Source organism: Sebastes umbrosus, chromosome 1, assembly GCF_015220745.1.
Source record: "Sebastes umbrosus isolate fSebUmb1 chromosome 1, fSebUmb1.pri, whole genome shotgun sequence".
Classification (NCBI taxonomy): domain Eukaryota; kingdom Metazoa; phylum Chordata; class Actinopteri; order Perciformes; family Sebastidae; genus Sebastes; species Sebastes umbrosus.
Window position 1 is genome coordinate 18,841,752 of NC_051269.1, and position 27,923 is coordinate 18,869,674.

The following is a 27,923-nucleotide window of genomic DNA, read 5'->3' on the forward strand; positions in this document are numbered from 1 at the left end:
CACCGCAGAGGTCACCTTGAGAAAGTCTCATCCAGAGAGCAGAACACTGTGCATGCGATCAATCAGGACAACTCCTCAGCCCTCTGAGGAACAAACCTGTCCTTAATGCTCACAAGGAGAGCACAAAATGGGTTACATACGGTGCACCATACCTGGGTTTTTATAGTGACAGAATTGGGGTTAAAACTGAGGCTAGAGAGGCTAGTCGGAGCTGGAAATGGTGTTTTTTTCTCTACAGAATGAAACATTGTTTTGACAGTCACGGCTCAAACACTGCTTGCTCAGCTGTACAAAGGATTCACAGAAATCCAAAGTCTGTTTACCCAACCCGCTCTGTCATATTGAAATCAAACAGGAAACGATGCCCAGACATCCAGGAGTTCTTTTTATGGAAAGAAACCAGTCACAAATGACTGCTCTGCTACAGCCCACAGCTGTGGCAGAGAGGTCTCGGACCGGCCATAGATGGGCAGAGTTATGGTCGAATGAAAAAAGAGGTTAATGGAAAATGTGAGCTCTAAGTCTCTAAACTCTTGACTGCAGCTTTTCCCCATCTTTGCTCAGACTGTCCTTATCATGAGCCCCCCTTTGTATCTCTAAGTGGGCCCTCACCCAGCTGTGAACCCGATGACCTCGGCTCTCCTTCAGCCTCTGCCCTCATGTTGGTGTTTACATGGTTTCTCAAACACACGTGTGTGTGTGTGTGTGTTTGGGCCTTTAAATATAACTTGTGTGCTTTTGATTGGAGAGACCAAAAGAAGAAAGTTGTTTTAGATGCTGCATATAACTACGCTGATGCTGCTGAGGGGCTCCGTGTTTGTGGTTTAGCAATTATGTGTTCAATTTAAAATTCAGGTTGAACGGTCTTTAGGAAATACAGCCTCTGTTGTGAGTAGCGCCACATGAAAAGAAAAGGGATGAAAAGCACTCGTGCATCTTCTTAGGGAAGGTATGAAATGCTAAGTGAATTAGGGGGGCCTTTGTTGTGTGTTTCGTGCTCATTGTAGAGCAGTTTCTCATTAATGGGTGTCTATGCAAATGCAATAATTTATAGGTGAAGAGCAGCGGTAAAGTGTTATCGTACAGAAACCGCCCTGGGCTCCAATGGCCCTTTCTAGTGTGAATCCCTGCCTTGTATCATTGCAACCCACAGGGAATGCTCATATACACTTATGCATAAGCATTAACACTGTGTGCACATGCAAATGCAAAACAGCCCTTTGGCAAACACACACACGCCGTCACTCGCATGCAAATCCTATGAGCGACATCGGCTCTCCCTCCGCTCCCCTGCATCATGCAGGAAATCAGGAGGGCAGAGGTGTTTCTGCAGGCTAACCATCCGCTCTGTTTTCTCCCGGTTTATTCTCTCTCTACAGAGCACAAAGAGGGGGCGGACTGGAGGAAAGCGGTGCCCAGCTACACCCAGTCAAGCAGCACCATGGACTTCCGCACATGGAGCTCTCTTCCCCGCGATGACAGCCTGGAGCCGCTGCCCCTTAACTGGGAGATGGCTTACACTGAGACCGGCATGGTCTACTTCATAGAGTAAGTGAAAGACAACAACCCTCGGGTCATGAAACCATTTAGTGCTGAAATGATTAGTCAACTGGCTAACTGATGAGCATCAATTGTAATTCATCACTGTTTTTAGTGAGCAATGAATTAATTTAATGTGAGCAAATAAAGATGCCAGATGTTTGTAGGTTCCATCCTCTTCCAATATGAGGATTTATGTATCTTATATTACCATAAACTATTACAACAAATCAACCGCATCCACCAAAATGATCCCAAGATTGAATCAACATCTGACACTTTTAGCTACAGTGGATTTACCTAATAAACTGGCAACTGAGTGAAAAGTATACGCCTGGAAATATGTAGTATTTTTCTTATTGCAAACAAATGCCATTAAAGGGACAATTCACCACCTTTTATGTGGATGTCCAATCGGTGCTGATGGTAAATGTAGTCCACTGAAGAAATTATTCCCCACCACCTGCTATATTGATCGAGAAAGCAGATCTGTCCTGCTGCGGAGCCGTGCCAGCTGTGCCTACATGTACCAGGATGCATTGCGTGCAAGCAGCGAGTTCGCTTTGGAAACGTAACTGGTTTGCAATACAAGTGAAGAGAACAAGAAAGTTTTTGAATGGCATTGCGCCCCACAGAACTGTGGAGAACGGAGGTGTGGACTTGAGTCACATGACTTGGACTCGAGTCACAAATTTGATGACTTTAGACTTGACATGACAAAATAACAAAAAACTTGGAACTCGACTTGGATTTTAACACCAGTGACTCTGGACTTCACTTAGACTAGAGCCTTTTGACTTGAAAGTACTTACTTGATACCTTCCCCCCAAGCCCAAAGATGAAAAAGTAAGTTATTTAAAAAGTGTGTGCACGAAGACGATCAACTGCTCGATACTGATGAAGATGTTGGGTTTATTTACTTTTTGAGAGATCCTTTATTGATTTGTTTGGGAAGAGGATTTACTCGTGGGGAAATAACTGAATACTGAATTTCTATCTTTTGTTGTTTATTGCTGACTCCCTGAAAGGTGGTGTTTTTTTTGTTGAACTCTGGACTCTTTATTTTTGGTGAATATCATTGGGACTTTCATTTGATTATCTTACACTTAATACCCCTAATGCACTTTAATTGAACCAATCCAACAGCATCCAAATAAGTTGCAGGAGAAAACTGTGAAGAACTAACGTTATGTTACTGAGCGCATTATGACTTGTTTAGGACTTGAAACTCAAAGTTTAGGACTTGGGACCTGTCAGTCTTGACCTGGAACTTGACTCGGGACTTAAAGTGCAAAGACTTGAGACTTACTTGCGAATTGCAAAACAATGACTTGGTCCCACCTCTGGTGCCCAGAGACACAGCACGGCAAGAACTGTAGGCATTATTCACACTATATCCCTACGTCAGATAGATAGAGATAAGGTTGAAAATCTGTGAATTTTCCCTTTAAAAGACCTCAACAATGAATTGATTCTAGTAACAACAAATGCCTCTGTGGCCAAGGCCTGTTGCCAAAAACTATTAAAAGGTTTGTATTAATAGTCCTAAACAAATGGAAATTACTCCCGTTTGAGTAAAGCTATTTTAGGAAATGAGTTAGACTTTTCTTGTATAAATCAATTTATATATTTGTGAGCTTTTGTTTAAGTTACGTTGTAAGTAGGTACCAATGGTCTTGGGGTCTTTTCATGGGATTTGATGCCAACAGAAGCCGTAACAGTAAGATGAGGCTTCAGGTAAATATTAGTTTGATCAGGTGTAGCACAGTCTGTACGCTGGATGATGAGGGATGAAATTTAGGCCAACTGACTGACTTGTTGCTTATATTAATCATGTCATCTTACAACTGCAGCAGGGTATGTTGCAAGATGCAATGTTAAAAATGAAAGTGTTGTTTGTATATCTGATATGATGCAGCATTTTATTGACTGCTTTCTTTTTTATGCATAATGAAACACAGATGAATGTTTCTGTATCAAATCAGTGTCTAATCAGCCCAGCAGTTTGATCCTTGGTGTAATGATGCGTTTGTGATCGGCACGTGACACTGTTTACTCATCACTGAGTGATTACAAAAATAGCAGCAAAGAGAGAGTAAAATATACACATAAGCTACTGATCCTTCTATAAGTACGTAAGTAAAGCTCAAAGATTCAGTGTAAACACTCAGATTTATTCCCATTGACTGCCACGGTTGTTTGCTTTGCCTTACATCAAGACATGTGAAGCTCTACGCTAAGCCGATCAATACTTTGATTTTAGAACAGTCGAGTAAACAAGCCTCTCTCAGAGGTCCCTATGTATGTGTGTGTGTGTGTGGGTGTATTGTACATGCATGCAAGCACGTGTTTGCGTGCAAGCCTATGTGTTTTATTCATATTTGGTTCTAAGCCACTTGTCTCTAAAGATATCAGAAGACCATTGTGATTTTCCTCCTGATTACACACCCCAGTTGTTTAAGACATCTGAGGATAAACGAGTTTGTCGGGTTTCACATTCAGAAGTTTTCTTTTATCCTCTCTGAAAAAAGCCGTCTAACCATAAACACGGTTAATGTGACAGCTGAACGTAAACCGATGGATCAGATGTTTTGTTGATGAATCTGGTGGCTCTTATGCACGAGAGCATATTACACAGGAGAATACATACGGTTGTAGTTTTTCAGTCGTGGCGCATCCTGTTATTGGCTGCTTTTCTCTTGCTGGCGCAGGTCTTTATGGTTGATATTAACTGGCTGCTCTTTGTGTGCTCCTCAGTCACAATACCAAGACGACCACGTGGTTGGACCCCCGCTTGGCGAAGAAGGCGAAGCCCCCTGAGAAGTGTGAGGATGGAGGTATGTGGGCTGCACTACTCAGCTGGTGTACTCAAGCATACATACAGTCATTCCATTAACTACTGCACATGTATTTACACACGGGGCATTACCTCTTATTGTATGTGCCTCACATTACATGATCCATCACTTCACACGTTTAAAGAGGACCTATTATGCTTATTTTTAGGTGCATACTTGTATTTTTGGTTTCTAATAGAACATGTTTACATGTTTTAATGTAAAAAAAGAAAAAAAATGTTTTGTTTTTCTCATACCGACTGTGCTGCAGCACCTCTTTTCACCCTCTGTCTGAAACATTCTGTTTGAGCTCCTACACCTCCAGTCCTCCCAAAAAGCCCAGTCTGCTCTGATTGGTCAGCTGGCCCACTGTTGTGATTGGTCAACCGAACCACACTCTTCAGACCCCGCTCAAGCTCCGCTCTAACTAGCTTTGTTTGAGGGCGTGCCAAACTAGCCGCTAGGTAAAGTGTGTTACTTGGTGACATCACCACGTTACGGAAGAAAAGGCGGGATATCAGAGGTATAGAATGTAATCATTGTCGGTTCCTGTTTGTAAACACACCGCATTCAAAGTTGGCCACACCTCCACAGCTCAACGAGCCGAGAGGGAGAGAGAGCATCGATGGTGGAGCGAGCTATAGAGTGACTGAAGAGAGAGAGCGGCGTTAGTGAGAACAAAGCAGCAAATCTGAGAAATAAAACATTATCTTCTACGCCGAGTTGCCGGATTTTGAATAAATGCAGGCTTCCTGTCTGCTGTCTGTGGCTCAGCGCTGCTCTCGTCAAACTACAGACGCACACCGATCATAGCTGCTCTTACAGTACAGAGAGGAGCAGGAGGATCACTGGAACACATGCACATAACACAACCTGTTCCCATCCGTGAAATACGGCCGCTTTGTTTCCAACAGAGTAAAGGGGGGACTTGTGAGTCGGTATCAGAAGCAGAGGGGTTTGACACAGCGGCGGTATTTGACCACCTGAACGGGCTGCACTTAGGGGCGGCTGTGGCTCAGAGGGTAGAGCAGGTTGTCCACCAATCGGAAGGTCGGTGGTTCGATCCCCGGCTGCTCCGGGTCACATGTCGATGTGTCCTTGAGCAAGACACTTAACCCCAAATTGCTCCCGGAGGCAAAGCCATCGGTGTGTGAATGAGTATTTAGATTAAATCCTGATGGGCAAAGTTGGCACCTTAGTAGCCTCTGCCGTCAGTGTATGAATGTGTGTGTGAATGGGTGAATACTGACATGTAGTGTAAAGCGCTTTGAGTGGTCGGAAGACTAGAAAAGCGCTATATAAGTCCAAGTCCATTTTACCATTTTTTTTACCACACCCTGTGCGCTGTTATTGGCTGGAGGTTGCCACCCAAAGTCACTTTGCTGACGCCTAGAAGCGTCCAGAGTAAAGTAAAATAATAAGAAAATCCATGCAAAGGGCTGCAGGGTCTCTGCAGAAACAGACACCGCCACACACTTCTACTAGGGCATAAGTGATGATTGAGAGGGATTATTTTTGTATCAGTCAATACATTGCTTTTTAGTTAATTCTTGTGTATTATACCTTTAAACAAGGCGTTTCAGGCAGTTCAGAAGCAGTGCTTCTGTGGGGGAGAGGAACTCCCTTTGGCGTTTACTTTGGGCTTGTTAACTTTGCAGACCTTTTACATGTACAAAAAAGTATATTACACTTAAGTAAAGGGAAAAAGCACCAAAGCAAAATAGGTCCCATTTAATCAGATAACCTACCAGGGTAAAATATGACTCTATAACTTTGAATTGACATGTCCACTACAGTAAGAGTAACCCTCAGCTTCACAGTCACTTGGCCTAATTTACCCAGAGCTGGGCTCTACTTTAAGGAGTTGTACACATGCCTTTGTATCCCCAGGATGCTAATGTGGGCCTAAGTGCAGGCAGAGACAGAGAGTAGCCACGGCTCAAAGACTGGGACCCTTCCAGACAGGTTTTAATGGATTTTTACAGGCGGACGGAGCGCTAGTTGGTGTGTTACTTCTGAAAAGCTACTCCAAAGCTCTCTCTTGCGTGAAGAGCTCTTTTCTCTCTCTCTATCTCTCTCCTTTCTCTCCCTCTGCCTGATATGTTCATCAGGGCATGACGTACATCAGCCCTTCCAGCCGGCCTGCTTTGTTGAAACCACAGAAATGTTCTCTAAAACATTGTAGGCTATTTTCATGGCTACTTTCTTATGCTAAACGTCCCAGTCAGGGGGGAAAGACATACACTGGTAACTACTGCTGTATGTTAAATGGGTTACAACTCCCAGAGGATTGTCTACTACTAAACATTGTGGATTCAACATCTCTTCTCTTCCTCTTCTGTCTTCCATTCTGTTATCTTTATATGTGCTCCCTATTTGCATCTCTTCATAACGCAATGAAACGCTGTTCTCTGTTTGCAGAGTTACCTTACGGCTGGGAGGAAATTGACGACCCACAGTACGGCACATACTACGTTGAGTAAGTTTCACTGATTTATTGATATGTTTTATTTTCCAAGCACTCCAGCAGCTGCCATTATCACAAACAGTGCAAATTGTTTTATCACATTCGTTGCTCGCAGATGCACATAACACACATTTCTCAGGGAGGATCAGGAGTGCATATTACACTGTGTACATTAGCAGCGGGGCCGGCGTGAATCAATACTGTCTAAAAATAAACAAATGGATGTTGCACGCGGCTTGTTTTGTTCATCTCGGGTGGGGAGAGCAGTTGAAGATTCTGATCAGGATTTTCCCGTTGTTTATCAGTGGGTGGCAAAATGAAACTCTGTGGGTAACGCTGCAGTGACCTGTATGTGAGCACAACTCTGATTGTGCTCTGGTTGTGTAATGAGCGTGTGTGCAGAATGCATATTGTTTGTGTATTTGTCTGAGTGCAAAATGTGTTTTTGTGCTCACCACCCCAGCAGGAATTCAGTGAAACACAGCCATTGCAACAGCACAGGGAGACTTTCAACTAGAATAGATGGAGGGGGGGGGGGCTGGAAGGAGAGGTAGTAATCTGTTGCAATGAAAAGAAAATGGGAACGCTCGCGTTGTTTTATTGCTCAGGCTGCAGAAGGATCCCTCCCAGGTAGAAGTGACACGAGAGAGAGAAGCGCTCACTGTTTGGACAAGGAGAGTCAATGCCGTATAGATGGAGCTCATAGCTGCCAGTGTTTTAGCTTGAAATGAATTTGCTATGATACAATGGCTGTGTTTTATATGCCAGGGGGACAACAGGCTGTTTACCTTGTTGTAGAGGAACAGGATGTTGTTGGCAGTCAGGGGGGTTCATTTCCTACAATATTAAATTGCTAAAAGCCATGGTAGTTCTCCCACATAAAGAGGCAACCTTCACTGTATGTGTGCTGTGTTTATGAATGTATTTATAATGGCGCCACTATAGCATCCCTCTATTAGAAAATCACAGTTCCTTTATAGGGGAGGTGCATACATAATTGATGGCAGAGAAGTGGCGCAGTAGGCTCAAAAAGTCAGAGGTGTGTGTGTGTTTATATATTGTGTGTGTTTGCAAGTCTCTAAAATCTGAGCCTGTTTATGTTGCAGCCACATCAACCAGAAAACCCAGTTTGAGAACCCGGTCCTGGAGGCAAAGAAGAAGCTGAGCCAGGAGACGGCCGCGATCCAACAAGCCGCGGCAGCACCTTCCCAAGGTAACAACAGTGCCGCAGAACATGTACCCCTCTTCTAGAGATTGGTTAGCAGAGAGAAAAAAAAAAACTTCCAGCGTTTCATAACTGCAGAGGGGTTGAGTAAAGCACCTGCAGAATTTTGCACACATGGAAACCTGCAATTGCCACATTGCTGCTCCAACACATGGGACTGTGACCTTTAAAAACAGCATGAGATGTCGCATCCCGCTTCGTGGGTTTTGACGTCCCCCTCAGGCTTATAAGACGTGCAAGTACATGTAACTATAATTACTTCCACCAGCTTTCTGGCTTTCACACTCGTCATTGTCTGACTCGGTAAAAACACCACCACAGGAAATTCCAGTAAAAATGAAGTCATCTAAAACTAGAAAAGTGCACTCAGTAGAGTGCAGATCTCCACCAGGTGTGTCTGCCACGACTCCTGCTGTAATGTGTGATGAATTTATACAAACCACAAGAGACAGAGATGCATACTCATGACCGAATACATAATCTCCTGGCAGAGATAATGAAAAACGATGAATTAATCTCTTTGTTCCTGCTGTTTTTATGATCTTTCTATCCTTATTGTGCTATTATTTTTGACCTATAGTGTTTAATTCACTATTATGTATAATATTCAAGAACAACAGGAGTAGTGTGGGCTTTATTGGAGCCGTGTAACATTAACTGAGCTTATTCTATTTCTGCACTCACTTTAAATCACTCTGGACATGAGCATCAGCTAATTGTCTGAAGTGTAGTCGTAGTTTAATTACTTTGGCTTATGCACTGTACTGAGGCCAACCCTTTCACCTCAGTCAGTGTGCTGTGATAAATATGTTTTCTGGGAATAGAAAAGCAGTAGGAATGCCATCATTTCATGCAAGGTCAGCTGAACGCGTCAACCTTCATGTAGCCTCAAACAATAATAGATTGTCAAAACCAACCTGTTCTTCCTTGGTTCGCTCATTTAACACAGATTTTTTTTTTTGTCAGCCCTGCAGTAACGGTTTGTTCTTTAGGTTGATGAGCCATTTTTTTCCTCCTGCAGTAAACATTATGAATTAAGTATGTTTTCATTACAATGGATGTATAATAGATTACAGTGCTGCAGTGGTAGAGATGGAGAGGCTCGTAGCACTGCCTGGCAGGGTTTCAGGGAGTGCGAGAGGGAATGCAGGGGAGGAGGCCGGCTTTTAGCGGTGCATGTGGCAACAGCTGGTGGAACAGCACGTCAGAGAGGCCACGCATAATCAGACATTTCTCTGCTCAGGTGTGTGGAGACCGAGGAAACTGCCATCTCGCCCCTGATTACCGATTACACAACGTAGTGAGCTGTCAGACGGTTGCTATGATGAAACAGTCGACGGTTGCACCTCGGGCTAGAAGTCTGATTTTTACAGATGGAAAGGAAGGGACTTTTATATCAGGGAAATTACAATTAACTATGGAAATGTTGTGAAATAATTCAATAAATTATTAAATCTCAACTCATTTTTTATTATTTTGTCATTCTTATTTCCACAACAACAGGTTTACTTTACATGACATTATTCCAAAAAGCCCCTTTTCAACACTTTTGTATTATTGAATATTGGCAATTTTGGTTGATTATATGATGTGTTGCTGCAGCTAAACCTGCAAAGGAGACTATACTGTGGTGTTTGCCAGATAGCCAACATACCAGACTCTGTGCCCACATGTGTTGGTTTGTTCTGATAGGTTGTCTTCATTGCATGTTACTTTTGTTTAGTCAACTCTCGGCCTTGCAACAGCAGTTGTTGTTTTTTTAATTTCTGATGTTCAAGGTGTATTCTTGGAAACGACTGCCGCTGTTGCTCCATTGATGTAGTAAGAAAGATGTCTTCCCAATTATGCTGAACAATGTTGCTGAGGATTTACAACGCAATTGAGTCACACATGAGAAATCAAAAGCCATGGCTGTTTGATTCGGTGGATCTGATGGTTTTGTCTGCCTCTGGCTTTCAAAGTCTGCCCACAAACATTGGCGCAGAGACCTTCCTTGGACTCTCCCACACAAGTACAAGCTCGCACACGCAATGCTCACTTCCTCCCTCTGTTTAGTTCTCCCTCCGTCACCTCTGTCTGTCTCTTCACACGTGCAGTCAAATGGTTTATTATTTCAGCACTCACTGGCGGGGAAGAAGAAAAAACATCCCATGTTGAGTTTATCAAGCAATTTGAATGTGATTATGTAAATGAGCATCGCTTGATCCATGTGACAGTGTGGACATCTGGAGTCCATTCTGACTGTGATGAGTTACACTCACTCACAGCCGTTCATGTCTGCGCTGGATATTTATGACTGCTGAACCATTTGATGGTGCGAGAGTGCCGGCATTTAAATTCCTCACACACGCCTCTGAAAGTTACAGAGTGTTTTTAAAACTGAAGGAAATAAGAGGTTGTTGCAGTTGTTACTTTCCAGCAAAGTAGCTGTTGTTGTGATCTTGAATGAAATTAGATATGGGAAAAAAATGGCACATTGTCACCGTCCAATCACCATGTGCAACAGAGAGAGATAAAGGGGGAGAATTGGAAGAAGATATGCAGCTTTAGATTTATATACACAGAGCAGTTGTTTCCAGGTGAGGCATACACATGCATTGATGCAGTCTTCTCAAAACCAATTTTAGCTGCACATCTCAAAAGTCACCATTTTATTATCATTATCTTATTGTCAACTAATGCCATTAAAAAAACAAAACCAACAATGAACTGATCCTACTAACAAGCCTGATTTGGCGTATTCCTCCATTTTTGTCCAAAAACACATCATTAACCGTGGTGACATTTTCCTTCATTACCATGAACATGAACTGCAGCTCTTTTTTAGCCTCTTTAATACACTATTTTTCTTCAGGAATTAATGGGCTTGGGAAGACAAACTAAAGCAATGTTGGTTTTGGTCATTTGATGGGATTTGGTGACAGTAACATAGAATAATGCCACCTTTGTCCTTTAAACTATTGTTGGTGAATATTTGAACCACATCTTTAACTTGGTGGCATGGTGGCAGTGAAATTCAGTTTTTGGGCTGAGCCATTATTTCTTTAGAGGAGAAATCTACTAGAAGTTATTTTAAAGGTTAACTTCTGTATTTTTCAACCTGGTACATATTTTCCCATGTTTCTGTGTCAAAGTGACTAATGGAGACAATAATTTCAGAAATTGGTCCACTGTTGAAGGATAACGCTTTAAAGAGCTGCGCGGGCAAGTGAGCAGCATCAGTGTAATGCTACATCCACTAATATCACTTTATAACACAATAAAAAAAATAAAAAAAGGTTTTGCTACTGACAGGCTCAAATTGTTATTATAAATGTCTGACAACATTATGGAAAGGACCCTACAGAGAAATATAATGGTTTTCTTACCTTTCACTTGATCCGGTCTGTTTGTTATTGTGTCCAAGTCCCGCTCAAGGAGAAGTTACTCAAATAAATACGGGCGGCCATCTAATTCAAAGACCACATTGTTGAAATCATCTAAATATTCAGCCATGACGTTGAAAATCTTTTAGCTTTCTGTAGTCCAACACAACAAACTCTGCCCGACTGGCACTCACGTTTCCACCATGGATGTATTCCACTATTCCACTGCTGTCTTCTGGCAACACGTCATCTCGCCAGATTTCAGAACGAGACTTCTGCTTGAGCGAGACTCTTTCCATAATGTTGTCAGACATTTATAATAACAATCAGTGTCTGTCAAGGCAAAAACAAGCACTTTTACTGGACGTACTGTAAATGACAGTGCCAGCTTGCCCCAATGGCACGTTATTGCAGCCAGTGAGCGGCTGCCGCCTACAGCGCTCTCCCTCAATACTGGACCAATTTCAGAAATTGTTGTCGCTATTAGTCAGTTAGACACAAAAACATGAGAAAATAGGGTTGAAAAAATACCAAAGTTACCCTTTAATTAAATTAAGGTTAATTTAATGTTTTATCACATTGCTTTAAACACAGTGAACATTCTTGGGCATTTTTGTTTATATAATTAAATAAATGTATTGTTATTGTTGACAAACATATGATTTGTACTTAGTATAAAAAAAAGCAAGTATTAAGTATGTTTGTTTATTGCGTATTTGTCTTTCAGGTATAGGGTTACTTTAGCTGTAGTTCAATGAACTTTAGATATAAAGAAACTGGTACCTTATTTTAAAAAATGATGGACCACTTCTAAAGCTATAGAGATACACAGCCACATCACATTCTCTCAAAATACAGCACAGTCGCTGGAATGTGCATCATTTGTCACCAGCTGGCTTCGGCTTTAGTGTTTTTGAGTCAATGCTATAACGCAGTCCAGGCCACAGAGACCATCAGGCAGCGGGGGAAAAATGGTGTGTCCATGATCTAAAGTGCTGATACCACAGTAATGCCAGATAGGGACGCTGCTCAGTTTAATTCAGTGTGACCCTGAGAGGTGGTTATCTCGCGTATAGCGTATGCCACAGCCAAGCCGCTGGTCCATATTGATGTTGCCACTGACCTTAAGTTGTTCCTTACTCAAGTTATATAAAGTCCACACTGACAAACCTCTTTTTTTCTGAGTCACCGACTGCAGCAGGAAGGGGATAAGAGAGGACACTGTGCTAAATTGGACTCTGTCAGAGGTGTTATATCACCGTTCTGCTCTATACTTCTGTAACAGGTGGAAGCACAGAACAGTTAACAAGTGAATTAGCATCCAATGCTCACATTGTATATCATATTATCTGTCTGTTTGCTCTACAGGGGTGCACAAAAAGGTCTCTGTTGATGGGTTTATCTAGTTTACGCGTGTACATCATGCCTGTTAATTAGAAATCAGTAATTACTCTGTCGGCACATAATGCGTGTCATCGACGTTCAATGCAGACATGGATGGATTTTGCTCTCTTTCAAGCGGGATGTGAATCTATTAATCAGTGTTGCTGCGTTTGATGTCGAGCTCTGTTTGGAGATTTCACTTGTGTTTTGATGAAGCTTGTCATTCACTCAGGCTTTCTCTCTGTAGTACACCTCCCTCTCCATGCACTCCTGCATGTGCGCTAGAGGTGGGGGTAAAAATGGATACAGCATAGTTATAACGCAATATTTTCCATGGCAATATTTTATTGATACATGGACGGTAATTATCGATTCTTTTATTATATAAACTATTAACCTCTTAACAATCTCGCCGAATAATCCCGCCGGCGGGCCCAGCAGTTATTCTGTCACTCAGAGGTTGTAGCGGGCTCAGTTTTAAAGCTAGAATTAAAAAACCTAAGGAATCCATTGGTACCAACTATGCAATTTTAGTCGGGAAGAACACTAAATAATTCGCCAAAGTTACGCTACATTTTGGGAAAAACTGGCATGGCCATTTTCAAAGGGGTCCCTTAACCTCTGACCTCAAGATATGTGAATGAAAACTCTGAGATGAACAGAGTGAAAACTGTATCTTATTAGATAAAACAGATGTTGACAAACTGGATAATTTGCAGTTGAAAAATTTAATAAATCGCAGTATATCTCATCATATCGCAAAATGTTTAAAATCGCAATATTGTATCGTGATAATATCTTATCGTGGGGCCTCTGGTGATTTCCGACCCTAATGTTCACTTTGTTTGCAGGTAAAGGAGGTGGGTTCGGCTTCACTTCAGACCCCAGCGAACTGAAGGGTGAGATGTATCACACAGCGCTGAAGAAGAGCTCCCAAGGATTTGGATTCACCATCATCGGAGGCGATCGCACAGATGAGTTTCTGCAGGTGAAAAACGTGCTCAGCGACGGTCCTGCTGCCCACGACAACAAGATGGCGTCCGGTGAGCAAAAACCTCTGCAGATGTACACACACTACAAAAAGGCTATTCCTGTTCAAATAAACACTTAAAGGGACAGTGTGTAACATTTCAGGGATCCATTAGCAGAAATATAATATAATATTCATAACAATGTTTTCATTAGTGTATATGAAATACATTCATATGTAAAACGTAACTAAGTAGTTTTTGTCACGGAACTTCCGTACTTAAGTTCCGCCACTTTCGGAGCAGCGAAACCTCTTCCAGTTTTCCATAACTTAACCACGATCTTTTCCTAACCCTAGCTAAGTAGTTTTGTTGCCTAATCCCAACTAAATTGTTTCCTGTGAAAATGGAAGTTTATTTTGAAAAGACTGTAGCGGAAATTGATGCTGGACATTTGTAGGAAAGCGCACAAAAAAAATGAGGAATAACTCGTAGCTATCATACGAAACGTTGTATGAGAATACGTTGTTTCGTTAGCTCAGAATGAGCCCTTCATGTGTAACCAAACAAACAAACAACCAAACCAAACTGGCTCTAGAGAGAACCTTTCACGTTTTACGTTACCTGAAAACCACCGTAGTTCTTCAACACTCTTGTGAAACTGCAGTAACGTGAGCCACAGAGCGCAAAACCGTGGTACTGCCAGCCGCCGCCTGACTTCCGTTGCTCCTCAAGTAGTGTTATTATGGTAAGGATGGCCTCTGAGTGAGGTTACCACAGTCTTGGAAAGGAGCGGAGGGGTACTCAGTTGGTTGCAATCTGCAACCACACCACTAGATGAAAGCAAATCCTACACGCTGTCCCTTTAAATCTCATTTAGCTGGCTGGAAGATCTGTGAGTTTGTAGCTTATAATTTCTGCAATATTACAAAATAATATTTTTGCAACCAGCTGTGCTACTATGATGCACCTGGAGGTATTCATTTCGGAGTGTTCACTTAAGCTAACACCGTCCCGTGAGTTCAACAAGGCAATAACAACAACTCTAGCACTGTCAAGGGTGTAGTTTTAAAGCAGACAGTCTGATTATGGTGGGTGTGAAGCCATGTGACGTCTTTGTTGTTTAGTTTCTGATCTTGCCATTGCCTTGCGGCTGCCTACATAAATCAACAGCTGTGAGCTCCGTGTGTGTGTGTGTGTGTATGTGTGATGGTTACAATGGTACGATGTGACGGAAATCTACACCCGTCTTCCCTCCGTGTAGTTGTGGCAGAGAGTGCTGTTCGGGTCTGTTCAACAATGGGGCGTGTGAAGGAGGGACAGGAATAAAGTGGGAATGAATGGTAGACTGAAGATAAAAGGAGAGGGAAGAGGTACAGCGAGCTGTCAAAATGAAAATATGAGAGAGCAGTGAAGAGGAAAGGGACATTTTAGAAGAAAGATCCATCTGACAAAAGAAGGAATAAGTGCTTTCCGGAGACATGTAGAGAAGTGATGTCTGGATTAAATTCCAGAATAGAAACTCCCCCGTCACTTTCTTTCTTTTCTCCCTCTGTTTTTAGGTGATGTGATTGTTGAGATTAACGGGATGTCTGTGCTGGGGAAGACCCATCCAGAGGTGGTGCAGATGTTCCAATCCATCCCCATCAACCAGTATGTGGACATGGTCCTTTGCCGTGGCTACCCGCTTCCTCCAGATGTGGATCTAGACAGCGATGACCCCCTTCCACCTCCTCCTCCCCCGCCGGCCACCCAGACCCAGCAGGCCCTGCACGGCGGAGAGGTGGTGACGGCCGTGCCCCTCATCAATGGGCAGCCGCTGCTCGTGAAAGGCGACGTCCTCCATGGCTCCTCTCAGGAGCTCCACTACGTCACCACGGACGCCAGCGGGCGGCCCGTTGTGGCGGCCTTGCCCAACGGGAGGCACGGGGAGCGGGGAGAGCTGGCGGCGGGGATGCTGCAGCCGGAGCTGGTGAGCGTGCCGCTGGTCAAGGGGCCCGGAGGGTTCGGGTTCGCCATTGCCGACTGCCCGCTGGGCCAGAAGGTGAAGATGATCCTGGACGCCCAGTGGTGCCGCGGGCTGCAGAAAGGAGATGTCATTAAGGAGATCAACAGGCAAAATGTCCAAACTCTGAGCCACGCCCAAGTGGTGGACATTCTCAAAGACTTACCAGTGGGCAGCGAGGTCAACGTGCTAGTGCTGCGAGGAGGTGAGAGAACAGTTAATCTCTGTCTTTGTCTGTCGGTCATCTGTCTGTTTATATATCTGTCTATTTATCTGTCTATATATCTGGCAGTCTGAATGGCTGTATGTCCATGTTGTTGTTTCTCTCTCTGCCTGTGTATCGTTTCCACTGCATGGTTCGGCTCGACTCAACTCACTTTTGGTACAAGGTCCTTTTCTCAATTTCGTTTTCCTCTACGGATAGTACCCATGGAGGCGGCATTCTCAATTGATCACCATAGCGATGCCGCATGAAACTGCTGTGACATCATCTTCAACACGACATCCTCTGAATACTTTAATCGGCAACCAAACAGAGGAACGTCTGCACTTTGTTAATGTACAGTGTAGCATACGTTGTAGTGTGCATAGTGTATGGAATAGTTTTGCAGGGTGCCATTTTTTTAACTCTGGGTCGAGTGAATAAAAAAATTGCGGTTGGTATTGAAGGTAACTTGGCTATTTAAAAGCGACGGGTTTGTGCAGGATGTCCTATGTTGTGCAAGTGACGATTGTAGTGACAATTCTCTCTGACCAATCAGTGTTATGCACTGTTTTAACTCCACTGTCTCAACTCGCTTGGAACCTACTTGGAACCAGTGGGTTACTCCGGATCTGAAAATTGAAGCCAATGCAGAAGTGCCTTAAACTTGCGTTCTTTCTAATAGCCAGCAGGGGGCGACTCCTCTGGTTGCAAAAGAAGTCTGATTGTATAGAAGTCTATGAGAAAATGAGCCTACTTCTCACTTGATTTATTACCTCAGTAAACATTGTAAACATGAGTTTATGGTCTCAATCGCTAGTTTCAAGTCTTCTTCAATACAGCATGATGTTCATTTAGTAAATTATGGTCCCATTTAGAGTCAAATAGACCATAAAGCAGGGTATGCTTTAGGGCGTGGCTACCTTGTGATTGACAGGTCGCTACCACGGCGTTGTCCAGTCTGGGAGTAACTGTCCGTGTTTTCGTCTTAGAACTTTAACCCTTTCACAGTGTGTTTTCAGTTCATGAAAGTTAATTGTAACATTTTGGTCGCCTAAAAATGTCTTATTCAGCGTTCGGTTGTACTTAGCTCCACCTTCTCGTGTCACGTCTGGTTGCAAAAAAACAAGATGGCGACGGCAAAAAACAAAGATGGCGATGGCCAAAATGCCAAACTGGAGGCTTCAAAACGGCAGTCCACAATGGGTGACGTCATGGTGACTACGTCCTCTTCTCATATACAGTCCATTCTTGGAACCTCGCCTTCAATGGTACAAAAAAAATGTACCAGGTACTATCCACCGCTTTTGCTAATGGAAAACCAAAAAAAGAGCGAGTCGAGTTGAGTAGAGCCGTGCATCCATCCTTCATTCATTCTCATGCTTTATTGCCTTCTCATGTGTGACTGTAATTTGCTATTGCTGTCAATACAACTTCAACAGTGCCCCTAGGAGGTGAGGTCAGCGTGCTGATACTGACGGGAGGTGAGGTGGTGTTGTGGCTGGTGGGGCGGGGGGGCATTGACTTGACCACACACTGTTGTTCTGTTAAAGCCTGGGTGATGCCACTGTGTCTGCAGTCTGTATAAGGTCACCACAATAGAGACTGCTGCCTTTTCTTAGCTGAATGGATCCACCTGCACCTCCGTAGCTGCTCAATGACCAGACTCGATCCGACCGAGCCCTATTGTTGCAGCTTCTTTGCGTTTATAAACTGCACATCTCTAGCATTTCTTGAGCATTCCTCCTGTGTGTCTCTCCACTCTGTTTATGACGACTCCCATCGAGGCGTAATGCAGTCTGTTACAAGTCTTAGAGCTGGGAATTACATAAGCGCGGGGCTGCGCTTGATTCCAAAGGAGAGAGGAAAGAGGAGGGTAGGCACCCTTCAAATGTCTCCTACATCATCTCCAGCCGCCCCGGGGATTCACTGCGTAAATCGATGAACCCCGGATTGGCTTTGATCATCGGCGGAACGTAAGGGACTTCTGCATGCCTCTACATCCATGGCCCCTTAAAGAGCCATGGCTAAATGTCTATAGAGGGAATGTCCCCAGGGGCCTCCTCCCCGTAGCCGTGCCCCCAACCCTCCTCTCTCTCCTCTCCCAAACACCCACTCACTGCTGTGCCACCACCACCATGTCCTACTCCACCGATGCACTGCATGACCCCTGACTCAAAGCGGGCTCCGCCTCACACAGCGCTGACCAACTGAAGAGCTAATGCCAGCTTTAACCCTCATTAGACAATGGCCTTTAGCTTGGAAGAGGATGCCTGTGAGTGTGTATGAGAGTGGTGGGCATCACTGAACAGAAGAAGAGCAGAGCTCAGATGGAGGATGGAAGGAAAAGAGTGGGTGTGTTTCAGGTGTCGTCTTTTTATACGTCTTTGATGGTTCTGATGTTGGATTGGGAATTCCGCAGTGAGGCGGAAAAACGCCGCTGCGTCTCTCTCCCTTTTTTCACATCAGGCTCCATTAACCCCTCATCAAGCCAAGTGTTGGTCCGGCCCCACAGGGCTGCAAGCTCCAGAGGAGTGTTTGTTAATCCAGTTAATGCGGGGGGTTGAATGGGAGCGGAGGGGAGGAAGGGGGGCTGTATGAGAGGATCTGTAGGGAACAATCTGAGCGCTTGAGATGGAACGTGTGGGTGTACTGTACGGCGAACAGCGAGAGAGGGAAGAGAATTATCGGTCATCGAATTATATGCATGAGTCTCTAATGCTCTCACCCGCTTCTTTAACCCTGCAGTGGGGCTTCCACTATGTAGTCATCACTCCGGCACATGTAGTACCTTTATATTCCCTATGTATCTTTAATCGCACATGGATGCATATTCCCTAATGGAGCGTTCTTTAGTGAGTACACCTCTTGAGTTTAGAGCAGCTCACTGGTTTGTTTTCATGTTCACTCACTGCTGCTGCTGTTTTCTCAGCCAGAGAGGCAGTGCCATCTGGTGGACGGCAACTCAGTGATTGTTCCAAATCACATCTGCATTTCTCACCATATTCCTGTTGCCTATCTGTGTCTCTCCATAGGTCAAACGTCCCCCGTGAAGAGTCTAAAGCCTGTGAGTAAAAGCATATCTTTTCCCTATTTCCTCACAATTGTTTCCCCCTTGGGGACTTATCCCTCAATTTAATTGCAAAGCGTTTTGTCCTTCAGCTTAACCAGTAAGCCTCCATTGCATCGAATTAAATGATAGCAATAAATTTGAATATTGATTATGTTTCTGGGCGCCTCCTTTTGTTTGCGCTGAGAAACGGTCTTAATTACTTCCTTTCAGTATTCGTATTCTTAGGGCTATTGTCAGGGGATTGCAATGGTAATGAAGCATGGATGAGCCTCTTTAGATATGGTGGTATTATTAATACAACAGTTTTAGATAAAGAAGTTGCCCTTTCTGCCTGAATGGGCCCGCCACAGCCACAGGGAAATCTTTAGTTTCTCCCGTGGATTTTAAATTACATTAAAATCTCATTGCTTAGCCTCCCAAAACAATTGGAGGGAGGTAAAGTGAAACAGTTAAAGAAAAAAAGAGCCAGTGAAGTGACCTTTGGTAATCTATCACCATCAGATGCTCAGCCACTCCGGTCTGGGATAATGAGCTGTAGAGACTATAAATAAAATGTGTGAATACCAAAGGACATGTGATCTAATGAAAATCTAAAATGTTCAAAACTAAGGAAGCAATACGGTGTGCTGATGGTACATGTGTTTCTTTTCAGAGACAGGAAATGACGGCCAGCACAGAGACTTTGGACGGTATCATGGACTCAGTACCCCAGGCCTTGCCTTACCACTCCAACACGAGCACCCTGCGCTCCGCCGACTCCCCCAAACGAGACGCCACAGAGCTGTACCTGAAGTCCAAAGCCCTGCTGGACAGCAGACGTAAGTCGAGACCACCAACACAACATCAGTTGTTCTCAGAAGTAGTGAGGATGTAACAGTATACAATTTTTACGGTACGATAACCGTCTCAGAAAATATCACGGTTGCACGGTATCACGGTTATACAATATATTATTATTATTATTATCATTATTATTATTATCAGTTACAATGACCCTTAAAGGAGTGAGAACACAATTATAATAAACAGAAATATAAACCTGATAAAAATTAAATAGCATGTAAATACAATGTGTAATAATATTAGTGTTATTATTATTATTATTAATATTATTATTATTATCAGTCACAGTGACCCTAAAAGGAATGAGAACAGAATTATGATAAACAGAATTATAAACCTGACTAAATATGAATATCATTTAACTATAAAATGTTATATAACTAAAGCATGTTAGCAGCACTTTAGCATGTTGCATTATCTACTAAATGAAAAACAACATCAGCTGTGAGCTTTTGAAATAATGTCCTATGATTATTAACTATTAACATATACTAGAAGTGCGCAACAGCACATCCTGTCTGTATCTTTAACTCACACACACACTCATTTATGTCAGTTTTTTCAATACTGTAGATAAGCAAATGTACACGGCATGCTAACCGTCAACTTTCATACCACAGTATACCTTGATACCGGTATACTGTTACAGCCCTGTTTAGAAGTCGTTTTTTTAACCTTATGTCCAGTTCATCTTGAAACCATGATCCCTCACTCACTATTACTCATCATCCACAGAGCCCCACACCAAAGACATAGATGTTTTCCTAAAGAGAGACATTGAAACAGGCTTTGGCTTCCGTGTTCTGGGAGGAGAAGGTCCACAACAGCCAGTAAGTATATATAACACTCTTGTTTGCATATTTTCAGTATTTTAATCTCTACAGTATATAAGATTATACTAGTCGTTGATCTGAAACTCTTTTTATATGCCTTAATAATTATTAAATGATCTACAGTATTTCATCAAAGGTCAGTTCTCCATTCTAGCTACTAACCCCCTATCAGAATGTTTTTCCCCAGGTGTACATCGGGGCCATCGTGCCCAACGGAGCTGCAGAGAAGGACGGTCGTCTGAGAGCGGGAGATGAGCTCATTGGCATTGATGGCGTGATGGTTAAAGGTCGTTCGCACAAGCAGGTGCTGGATCTGATGACCAACGCTGCCCGTAATGGTCAGGTTATGTTGACTATACGCAGGAAGGTCATCTACAGAGGTGAGCAAACAGAGCAACACCTGACACAATTTAAATGTTTTATTTGCATCAATTTAAAGAGGTCATATCATGAAAAACTCACTTTTTCAGTGTTTGTGCTCATACATTGGGTATCTGGAGTGTATACCAATCCACAAACTGTGAAATAAGACAACTCAGTCAGTTTTTTGTGGGCTGTCTAGATTAGAAAACATGTGATTCAACAAGCCATTTAGATTTGGCTCCCCTTCCTATGCCACATTCAGGTTCATTAGAATATATCACCTACAGCTTGAGAACTACCTTTGCAAAGGTCGTGTCTAGAAGGTAACCCACAAATTGAGAAAACATGCAAAATCTTTTGCGAAACTCGCTGCCCGACGACCTATCCTAAGCTTAACCATTCAAGTTCAATGCCTAACCTTAAAGGCAAGGTGGGCGATCTTGAGAAACTAGCATGAGTACACTAGATTTTTAAAAATGATCCAGCCAAAAAAATTAGCCCAGTGTTGCCAACTCTTTTCTAATGAAAGTATCCAGCAGCACTGGCTGCCGACTAGCTCCAAAAGTCCCCAAATCTAGAGAAAGAGTCACCAATTCAGCAACACTGACAGTCCATCGCCTCATGCCTGCCTCCAAAGCCCCCACAGTTATCATTACGAACATAAATAATGAACTTAACAGGGAACATGGCCAAATTTTAGTACTCACAGCTGTCAAGCTAGCAACTTGAAGAAGACTCGTGATGCACAATGAGTGCAAGGGCAGAGTGCACGCAGGTAGACAGGCAAGTGGCCTGTCCAATCATTGAATGAAATTAAATGATTGGACAGGTTTATTACAGTCCTGCGACATCCACGGATACCGGATTTGTTTCCTTTTTTTGTCAGAGTATTTGATTTATTGATTGCTGTTGGGATGTAATGAGAATTTAAACTAAATAACAAAAACAAATTCTAAAATCTTTACCAACCCTGCCTTTAACCATTGGAGGTCAATCCCTAACCTTAACCATCTCGCGAGAGATGCCCAAATTGTAGGTTACCATCTAGACATAACCCTTTGCAAAGGTGCACCATATTTTTCTCACAAGCCAATCAGAGCAGACTGGGCTTTTTCAGGAGGGGGTCTTAAAGAGACAGGAGCTAAAACGGAGCGTTTCAGACAGAGGGTGAATACAGGGATATTCAGATAGACAGTATGAGAAAAATAATGTGTTTTTTGAACATTAAAGCATGTAAAAATATTCTAGTAGAAACCCAAAATACAAGTATGAACCGGAAAATGAGCATGATATGTCCCCTTTAAGTAATAATCTGACACTTTTATATAAATATATAAAAGCTGTGTTTTGCTGTTGTTTTTGATCAAATAATCCAGATCATGAAAACATTGTTGATATAAACACCCAATGTCTCACAGGGCTTTCGTGAGAAAAATCCTTTTTGTGCATTTTGTATTTCGACAGAAACAACAGCTGTTTGATGGTTAAAAATAGATGTGTGTAAATAGATGATGAACTCAGTAGTTAGCTTAAGCAGACAGCCGGTGTAGCTGACCAAAGAAAAGAGTACAGCTCACAGAAACTCACAGTTATTCAGTGGAAAATCATCTCTTTGAGCACTGGACATGCTTTTTGTTTTATCATCAAGTGATCACAGCTTCAGTTATGGATTCAGGGAATAGAGGCCTCGCACTGAATGTTTGAGTAGTTATCTCTCCGCCAACATAGTCGGTAACGGTAGCCATTGGCAACCACTTTCAACATCCACAATCTGTAGATCATACTGCAGCACTGTGTTTGTACTATTCAGTTACAAGACACCACTTTTATTTGCATATTTCATACGTGCACACACAGTAAACTCCAGACCGCTCTGTAAAAACCCTCAGGAATGCACACACCCACACACACAAATACAAACGAGTTGTGCCAAAACACAAATAACATTATCATCTGTATCCTTTTTATTCAGATGTGACAGAGGATGAGGCTCTGGAAATGACTCCAGTGCTGGTGAACGGTTCTCCCAAGCTACCTCGCCTACCGATGCCCAGCGCTCTGGACCACGAGTCTTTTGACATCACGCTCCACCGCAAAGACTCAGAGGGATTTGGCTTCGTTATCCTCACCTCTAAGAGTAAACCGCCGTATGGAGGTGAGAGAGTGTAATCTCACAAATCCTGCATCATTATTTTAAGATTTTCCATATCTAAGCTTAGCATAATATATTTTTAGAAATTTATACTTATACAACATTTTGTAACCCTAAGAGACCCACTTAGACCTGTTTTTGTCTTTTTTAGGGTGGTACAGGGAGTCTTTAGGGGGAGATAGCAGGTCAACAGTAGATGTCACATAGAAGTGGTGTACATCATCTGAAAGCTGGGAACCTGGAGATTAATTTGAGATGTAGCACTGTGTGTCAAGTTGTTCTAGTCATAAATCAGAAATAAATATGAATTAATTAATTAAAATGAATGGTAAAAGTGTGTAAGGGTTTAGAACATTATGATAGAAGTATATGATGGTCAATCCCATGCTCTTTTATGTCTCATAAATTGTTGCAGCAATTTTTGGGTTGATACTATTTGGTACGCAGATTTGGTGCTAAACTTAACCATTTTTTTACCACTTGGAATCGATAACAATAATCAGTAATCCCTCCAAAATACCACATTAAGACACCAAGACCTTGAGGAACACCGTAGAAAAAGTCATGCTGTGATTTGGTATCAACAACTTTTGACATTTGGAGATTTCTGCAAGAATTGCATTTTTCGGCAATTGGATGGCGAGCACTTCTGTTATAGAAACTGCTCAGAAACCCCCTTATTGTCAATATACCATCCATACATCGTCTGAATGGCCTAGGTCTCTAGTTTTTGGTCGTAAAGTTTCATGAGGCTGTGATTATCCTCGAGGTCATCACAGGTCATTTTATACAGTGAGGTCAAGTTTTAAAAAATGGTCTCTACAATGAAATTGCTACTATGGGGACTAACATCATCACACATGAATACAATTGGGCTCATTGGATCCACAAGAGTCTCAGCTTTTCTGTGATACCCAATTTATGTAATTCCAAGACTGTTTAGCATCCCCAGTTTGCAGAAATATTCAAACACATAATTTTTAGAACAGGCAAAAATAACACATTTATACTGCATTCAAAAAACTGCTTATTTTTTTTGCCCAAAGCTGAATGTGATTATCATAAAATGGGCATGTCTGTAAAGGGGAGACTCCTGGGTATCCATAGAACCCATTTTCATTCACATATCTTGAGGTTTGAGGTCAAGGAACCCCTTGGAAAATGGCCATGCCAGTTTTTCCTCACCAAAATGTAGCCTAACTTTTGGAACGTTATATAGCCCCCTTCCCGACAAGCTAACATGACATGGTTGGTGCCAATGAATTCCTTAGTTTCTAATTTTGTATGAAAATCCAGCAATATATGCATATCAAAGACAATGGGAGAAAGACTTTTCTGGTGTCATGGCGCGATATAATACATTATAGTTTATAGCAGTTTGGTATAAATGAATTTGAACACTGTTTAGCATCACTGAAGAAGGAGACTCACCAGGGTTTCTGTTAGATGCTGTGTATTTAATGGTATAACCCACTTTAAAGACGCATAGAGGAAACAGTGATGTGTTTCTCTTTTTGAGCTGATACATACTCCCAGTCTGTGATTTTAGTTAAACCAGAACAAAGCAGTTTTGCTTTAACTACGGAGTCCACCATTATGTTGACTTTCTCAATATATTCCATGTTTTCACAATGGCCACTCTATCTGGGTCTCAATGTCTCATTTCCCTTCATATCTACCATTTCAGTCATTCCACACAAAATTGGCCGGATCATTGAAGGCAGCCCCACCGACCGCTGCGGCCTGCTGCACGTCGGAGATCGTATCTCAGCGGTCAACGGGCGCTCCATCATTGAGCTCTCTCACAATGACATTGTTCAGCTTATCAAGGATGCCGGCAACGTTGTCACCCTCACTGTGGTTCCCGAGGACGGTGAGTCTCTCTGTGTGCCCACATCTGCAGTTATGTTGGTCTTTTGATCAATTCGGTTCAATTCATTGTTTTGACTTTATTGTCTGCAAGGGAGAAATTAGTTCTGCAGCCAAGTGCTCAAAGCAATCAACCACACACATAATAAGAAGATATAAATGTTTTAGTATCAGTATTACAAATTTAGTTCTTAGTTGAGGTATTACAAATTTGAAAAAGTACTTCCTCTGAAAGGATTGAATGAATGAAAATAAAACAAATTGTATCTTTATATCACTGTAATGCCAGTGCCTTTAGTGAGATATCTAAGTCTGATGATGATGCTTATAATTGTTTCAGGCTAAATTGTCTTCAGGTTGTTAAAGAGAATTCAATTATGAACTTTTATTGTTTAATATGAATATGAAACATGTTGCAGAAGGATTCTATATGTTGGCATTTTTACACTGATCGCTGTAATATCAAAATGTTTTTAGAATACAAGGGCCCTCCATCTGGAGCCAGTTCAGCTAAACAGAGTCCAGCTCTCCAACACCGAGCCATGGGGCAAAGGTCCGCACTACAGGATGAACGGTAAGAGTCGTCTCTCACTCAAAAGAAAAGAATAAAGCAAAAAAACACTATTAGTCAACAGGGGGAAGAGGGCCTTTGAAACTGTCCTAACATCTTGTGCATACCACTAAATTTTAAGTCTTAACTAACTATACTCTGACTACACTAACTACCAACCCAGTGCATAGCTGTCCCAGGGTCAGTTAACCTGACCCGCCACATAGTTTGTTACCCAGAACCATCTGAGAAACTGTCATTGGAAACTGTTTGGAAAAGGGCAGGCACTTAAAAAAAATACTTAGCAGATGACTGGATGAACGATCTGTCAATCAAACTCTTGCCGAAGCCAGTCGGGAGAAGAGCGAAAACATGTTTTCCATCAAGAAAAGCCTTCAGTGCCGTTCTGTGCTCTTCTTTCAATGAAGAAATACTCTCTAGCTCTGATATAACTGATGCTATATCAGCATCAATGTGAATCGCTTCAGGAGCCGCCATTGTTGTTTAGAACGAACAGTTACCTCACCGTCAAAGAGTATAGAAGCAAAGAGATAAAACTCCACTGCTGAAAACTTTTATTTATTTATTTTTATTTCGGCAGAGTATGACAATAAAATAGAAATTATTTAGTTTTACTTTTGTACGGCACCTTTAGGTGGAGGTTTTACTGGCATCCGATAGTCATTTTCAGTCCAAAATGGTTGAGGCGTAGCTTTGCTGCTGGGCGCTGATGTTGCAATGGAATGCAATGTTTCAAGTGACCAGAATGTATCTTTAAAAAACAATTTTAACGTTCACATTAGGCAATACTGAGAAAATGATTGTGCTGCCTAAATGCTTTTTCTCGCCAAATTGAAATGGCCAACTCCTTCCTTCTCTGACTTGCTGCTCCCACTCCCACTTGGCCTGAGGAGGGTGTACACAGAATTAGACAGGACATGTAATAAGAACCTTCTCTACAATTGAAAATAAACCACTTTATGGTTATTGTTTGTGGTAATATTAATAGAATAATATTGCTACTTGCACTTATAAAACCAAAAACAATCCTCTGTAATTAGACTCACTGTGAAATAAAGTGTGCATGTGGAAGAGGGAGGGTTGCCCTCAGAGCAAACGACTAGAGGAAATTTCTCTTGACAAAGACGGCGGTGTAATTAACATAAAAGATAATAATGTGTACAGTATAGAACATATACCGCATACAAATGAAAATATTCAAATATTCAAAAACATGCCCTATTTAATATCCAGCATTAAATTAGATTTGAAGTTTTGCATAATGTCTTTTTGTGTTTGTGGCCTGCAGCATGCTGTTTACAGCTTGTGTGACTGGAGAAATTCCTCTGTTGTTTGTTTTTAGTTTTAACCTGGACCTGGAAGAGAAAAGGGAGGGAGTCAACTGGTCTGACCACAAAAGTCTTTCACTTGGTGAGCAGGGAACGCTGTGTGTGACAGGACCCAACCAGGTAAGAATAATCCTCTTATTCCCTCCACTATATGTAATCTTGCCAATTATTTGAAGGTTAAAGCTGCTACCGGCACACATTTTTACATAATAGGCATATAAGCTCTAATCTTTGTCTGTACATGTATAAAAAGAAATATTACAATTCATTATTTGCTTACAATATAGCATAGAACTCCTAGTTCTTTTTGTTCCATACACTGCACAGGTACATTGAGTTCATTGGGTGTGAATGCTGGAAGCACCAATATTCTATTATTCTATTCAACTCCTTCCACATTTTCCAATGTAGAAATCATTCAAACTGATTCACTGATTTACTGATTTTAAACTGAGGACAATGAGGACACTTACAATGGTCCACAACTTTCATACATTATGGATGTTATTCAACTTTTAAAGGCAGCTTATCCAGTTTTGCATCAGTTTATCAACAAACCTTGAAATATTCCACATCTTTCATACGTTATTGGTATTATTCAACTTTTAAAGCCAGCAATCCAGTTTAGCGTCAGCTTTTCAACATCCAGCATACACACTGCAATTTCTTCAGAAATTGCCTTCTCTAGTTATAGTTTCAAATTATGTTACTTTCAGATCAATATAAAGAAAGAATGAAGCCATTCAAAGAAGAGAGAGGATCATTAATGACATCTCTAATCAACAGTAAATTCTCCAGACTCTGATGAGACGTCACTGATCTCAATGCAACTTTGGGCTGAACAGATACAGACAATTAAAAAACAGGCAATCATTAAACAAGAAGGGGCTTCAATGACGT

The 27,923-nt window shown here is 42.1% G+C and overlaps 1 protein-coding gene across 3 annotated transcripts in view; it reads left to right on the top strand.

The window, feature by feature from the left end:
• Window positions 1-27,923, top strand: part of LOC119490789 (membrane-associated guanylate kinase, WW and PDZ domain-containing protein 3) — a 169,055-nt gene that overhangs the window by 132,035 nt on the left and 9,097 nt on the right. For 2 of the 3 annotated variants that reach the window (XM_037774274.1, XM_037774284.1), the window contains exons 5-18: window positions 1,380-1,548; window positions 4,297-4,376; window positions 6,798-6,855; window positions 7,950-8,056; window positions 13,668-13,859; window positions 15,347-15,994; window positions 19,027-19,058; window positions 19,717-19,882; window positions 20,643-20,737; window positions 20,913-21,120; window positions 23,076-23,258; window positions 24,943-25,128; window positions 25,602-25,698; window positions 27,038-27,143. In XM_037774274.1, coding sequence (XP_037630202.1) covers window positions 1,380-1,548; window positions 4,297-4,376; window positions 6,798-6,855; window positions 7,950-8,056; window positions 13,668-13,859; window positions 15,347-15,994; window positions 19,027-19,058; window positions 19,717-19,882; window positions 20,643-20,737; window positions 20,913-21,120; window positions 23,076-23,258; window positions 24,943-25,128; window positions 25,602-25,698; window positions 27,038-27,143 — 2,327 coding nt within the window. Of the gene's footprint in view, window positions 1-1,379; window positions 1,549-4,296; window positions 4,377-6,797; window positions 6,856-7,949; window positions 8,057-13,667; window positions 13,860-15,346; window positions 15,995-17,433; window positions 17,476-19,026; window positions 19,059-19,716; window positions 19,883-20,642; window positions 20,738-20,912; window positions 21,121-23,075; window positions 23,259-24,942; window positions 25,129-25,601; window positions 25,699-27,037; window positions 27,144-27,923 lie in introns of all 3 variants that reach the window. The other variant, XM_037774264.1, reaches the window with a different exon arrangement.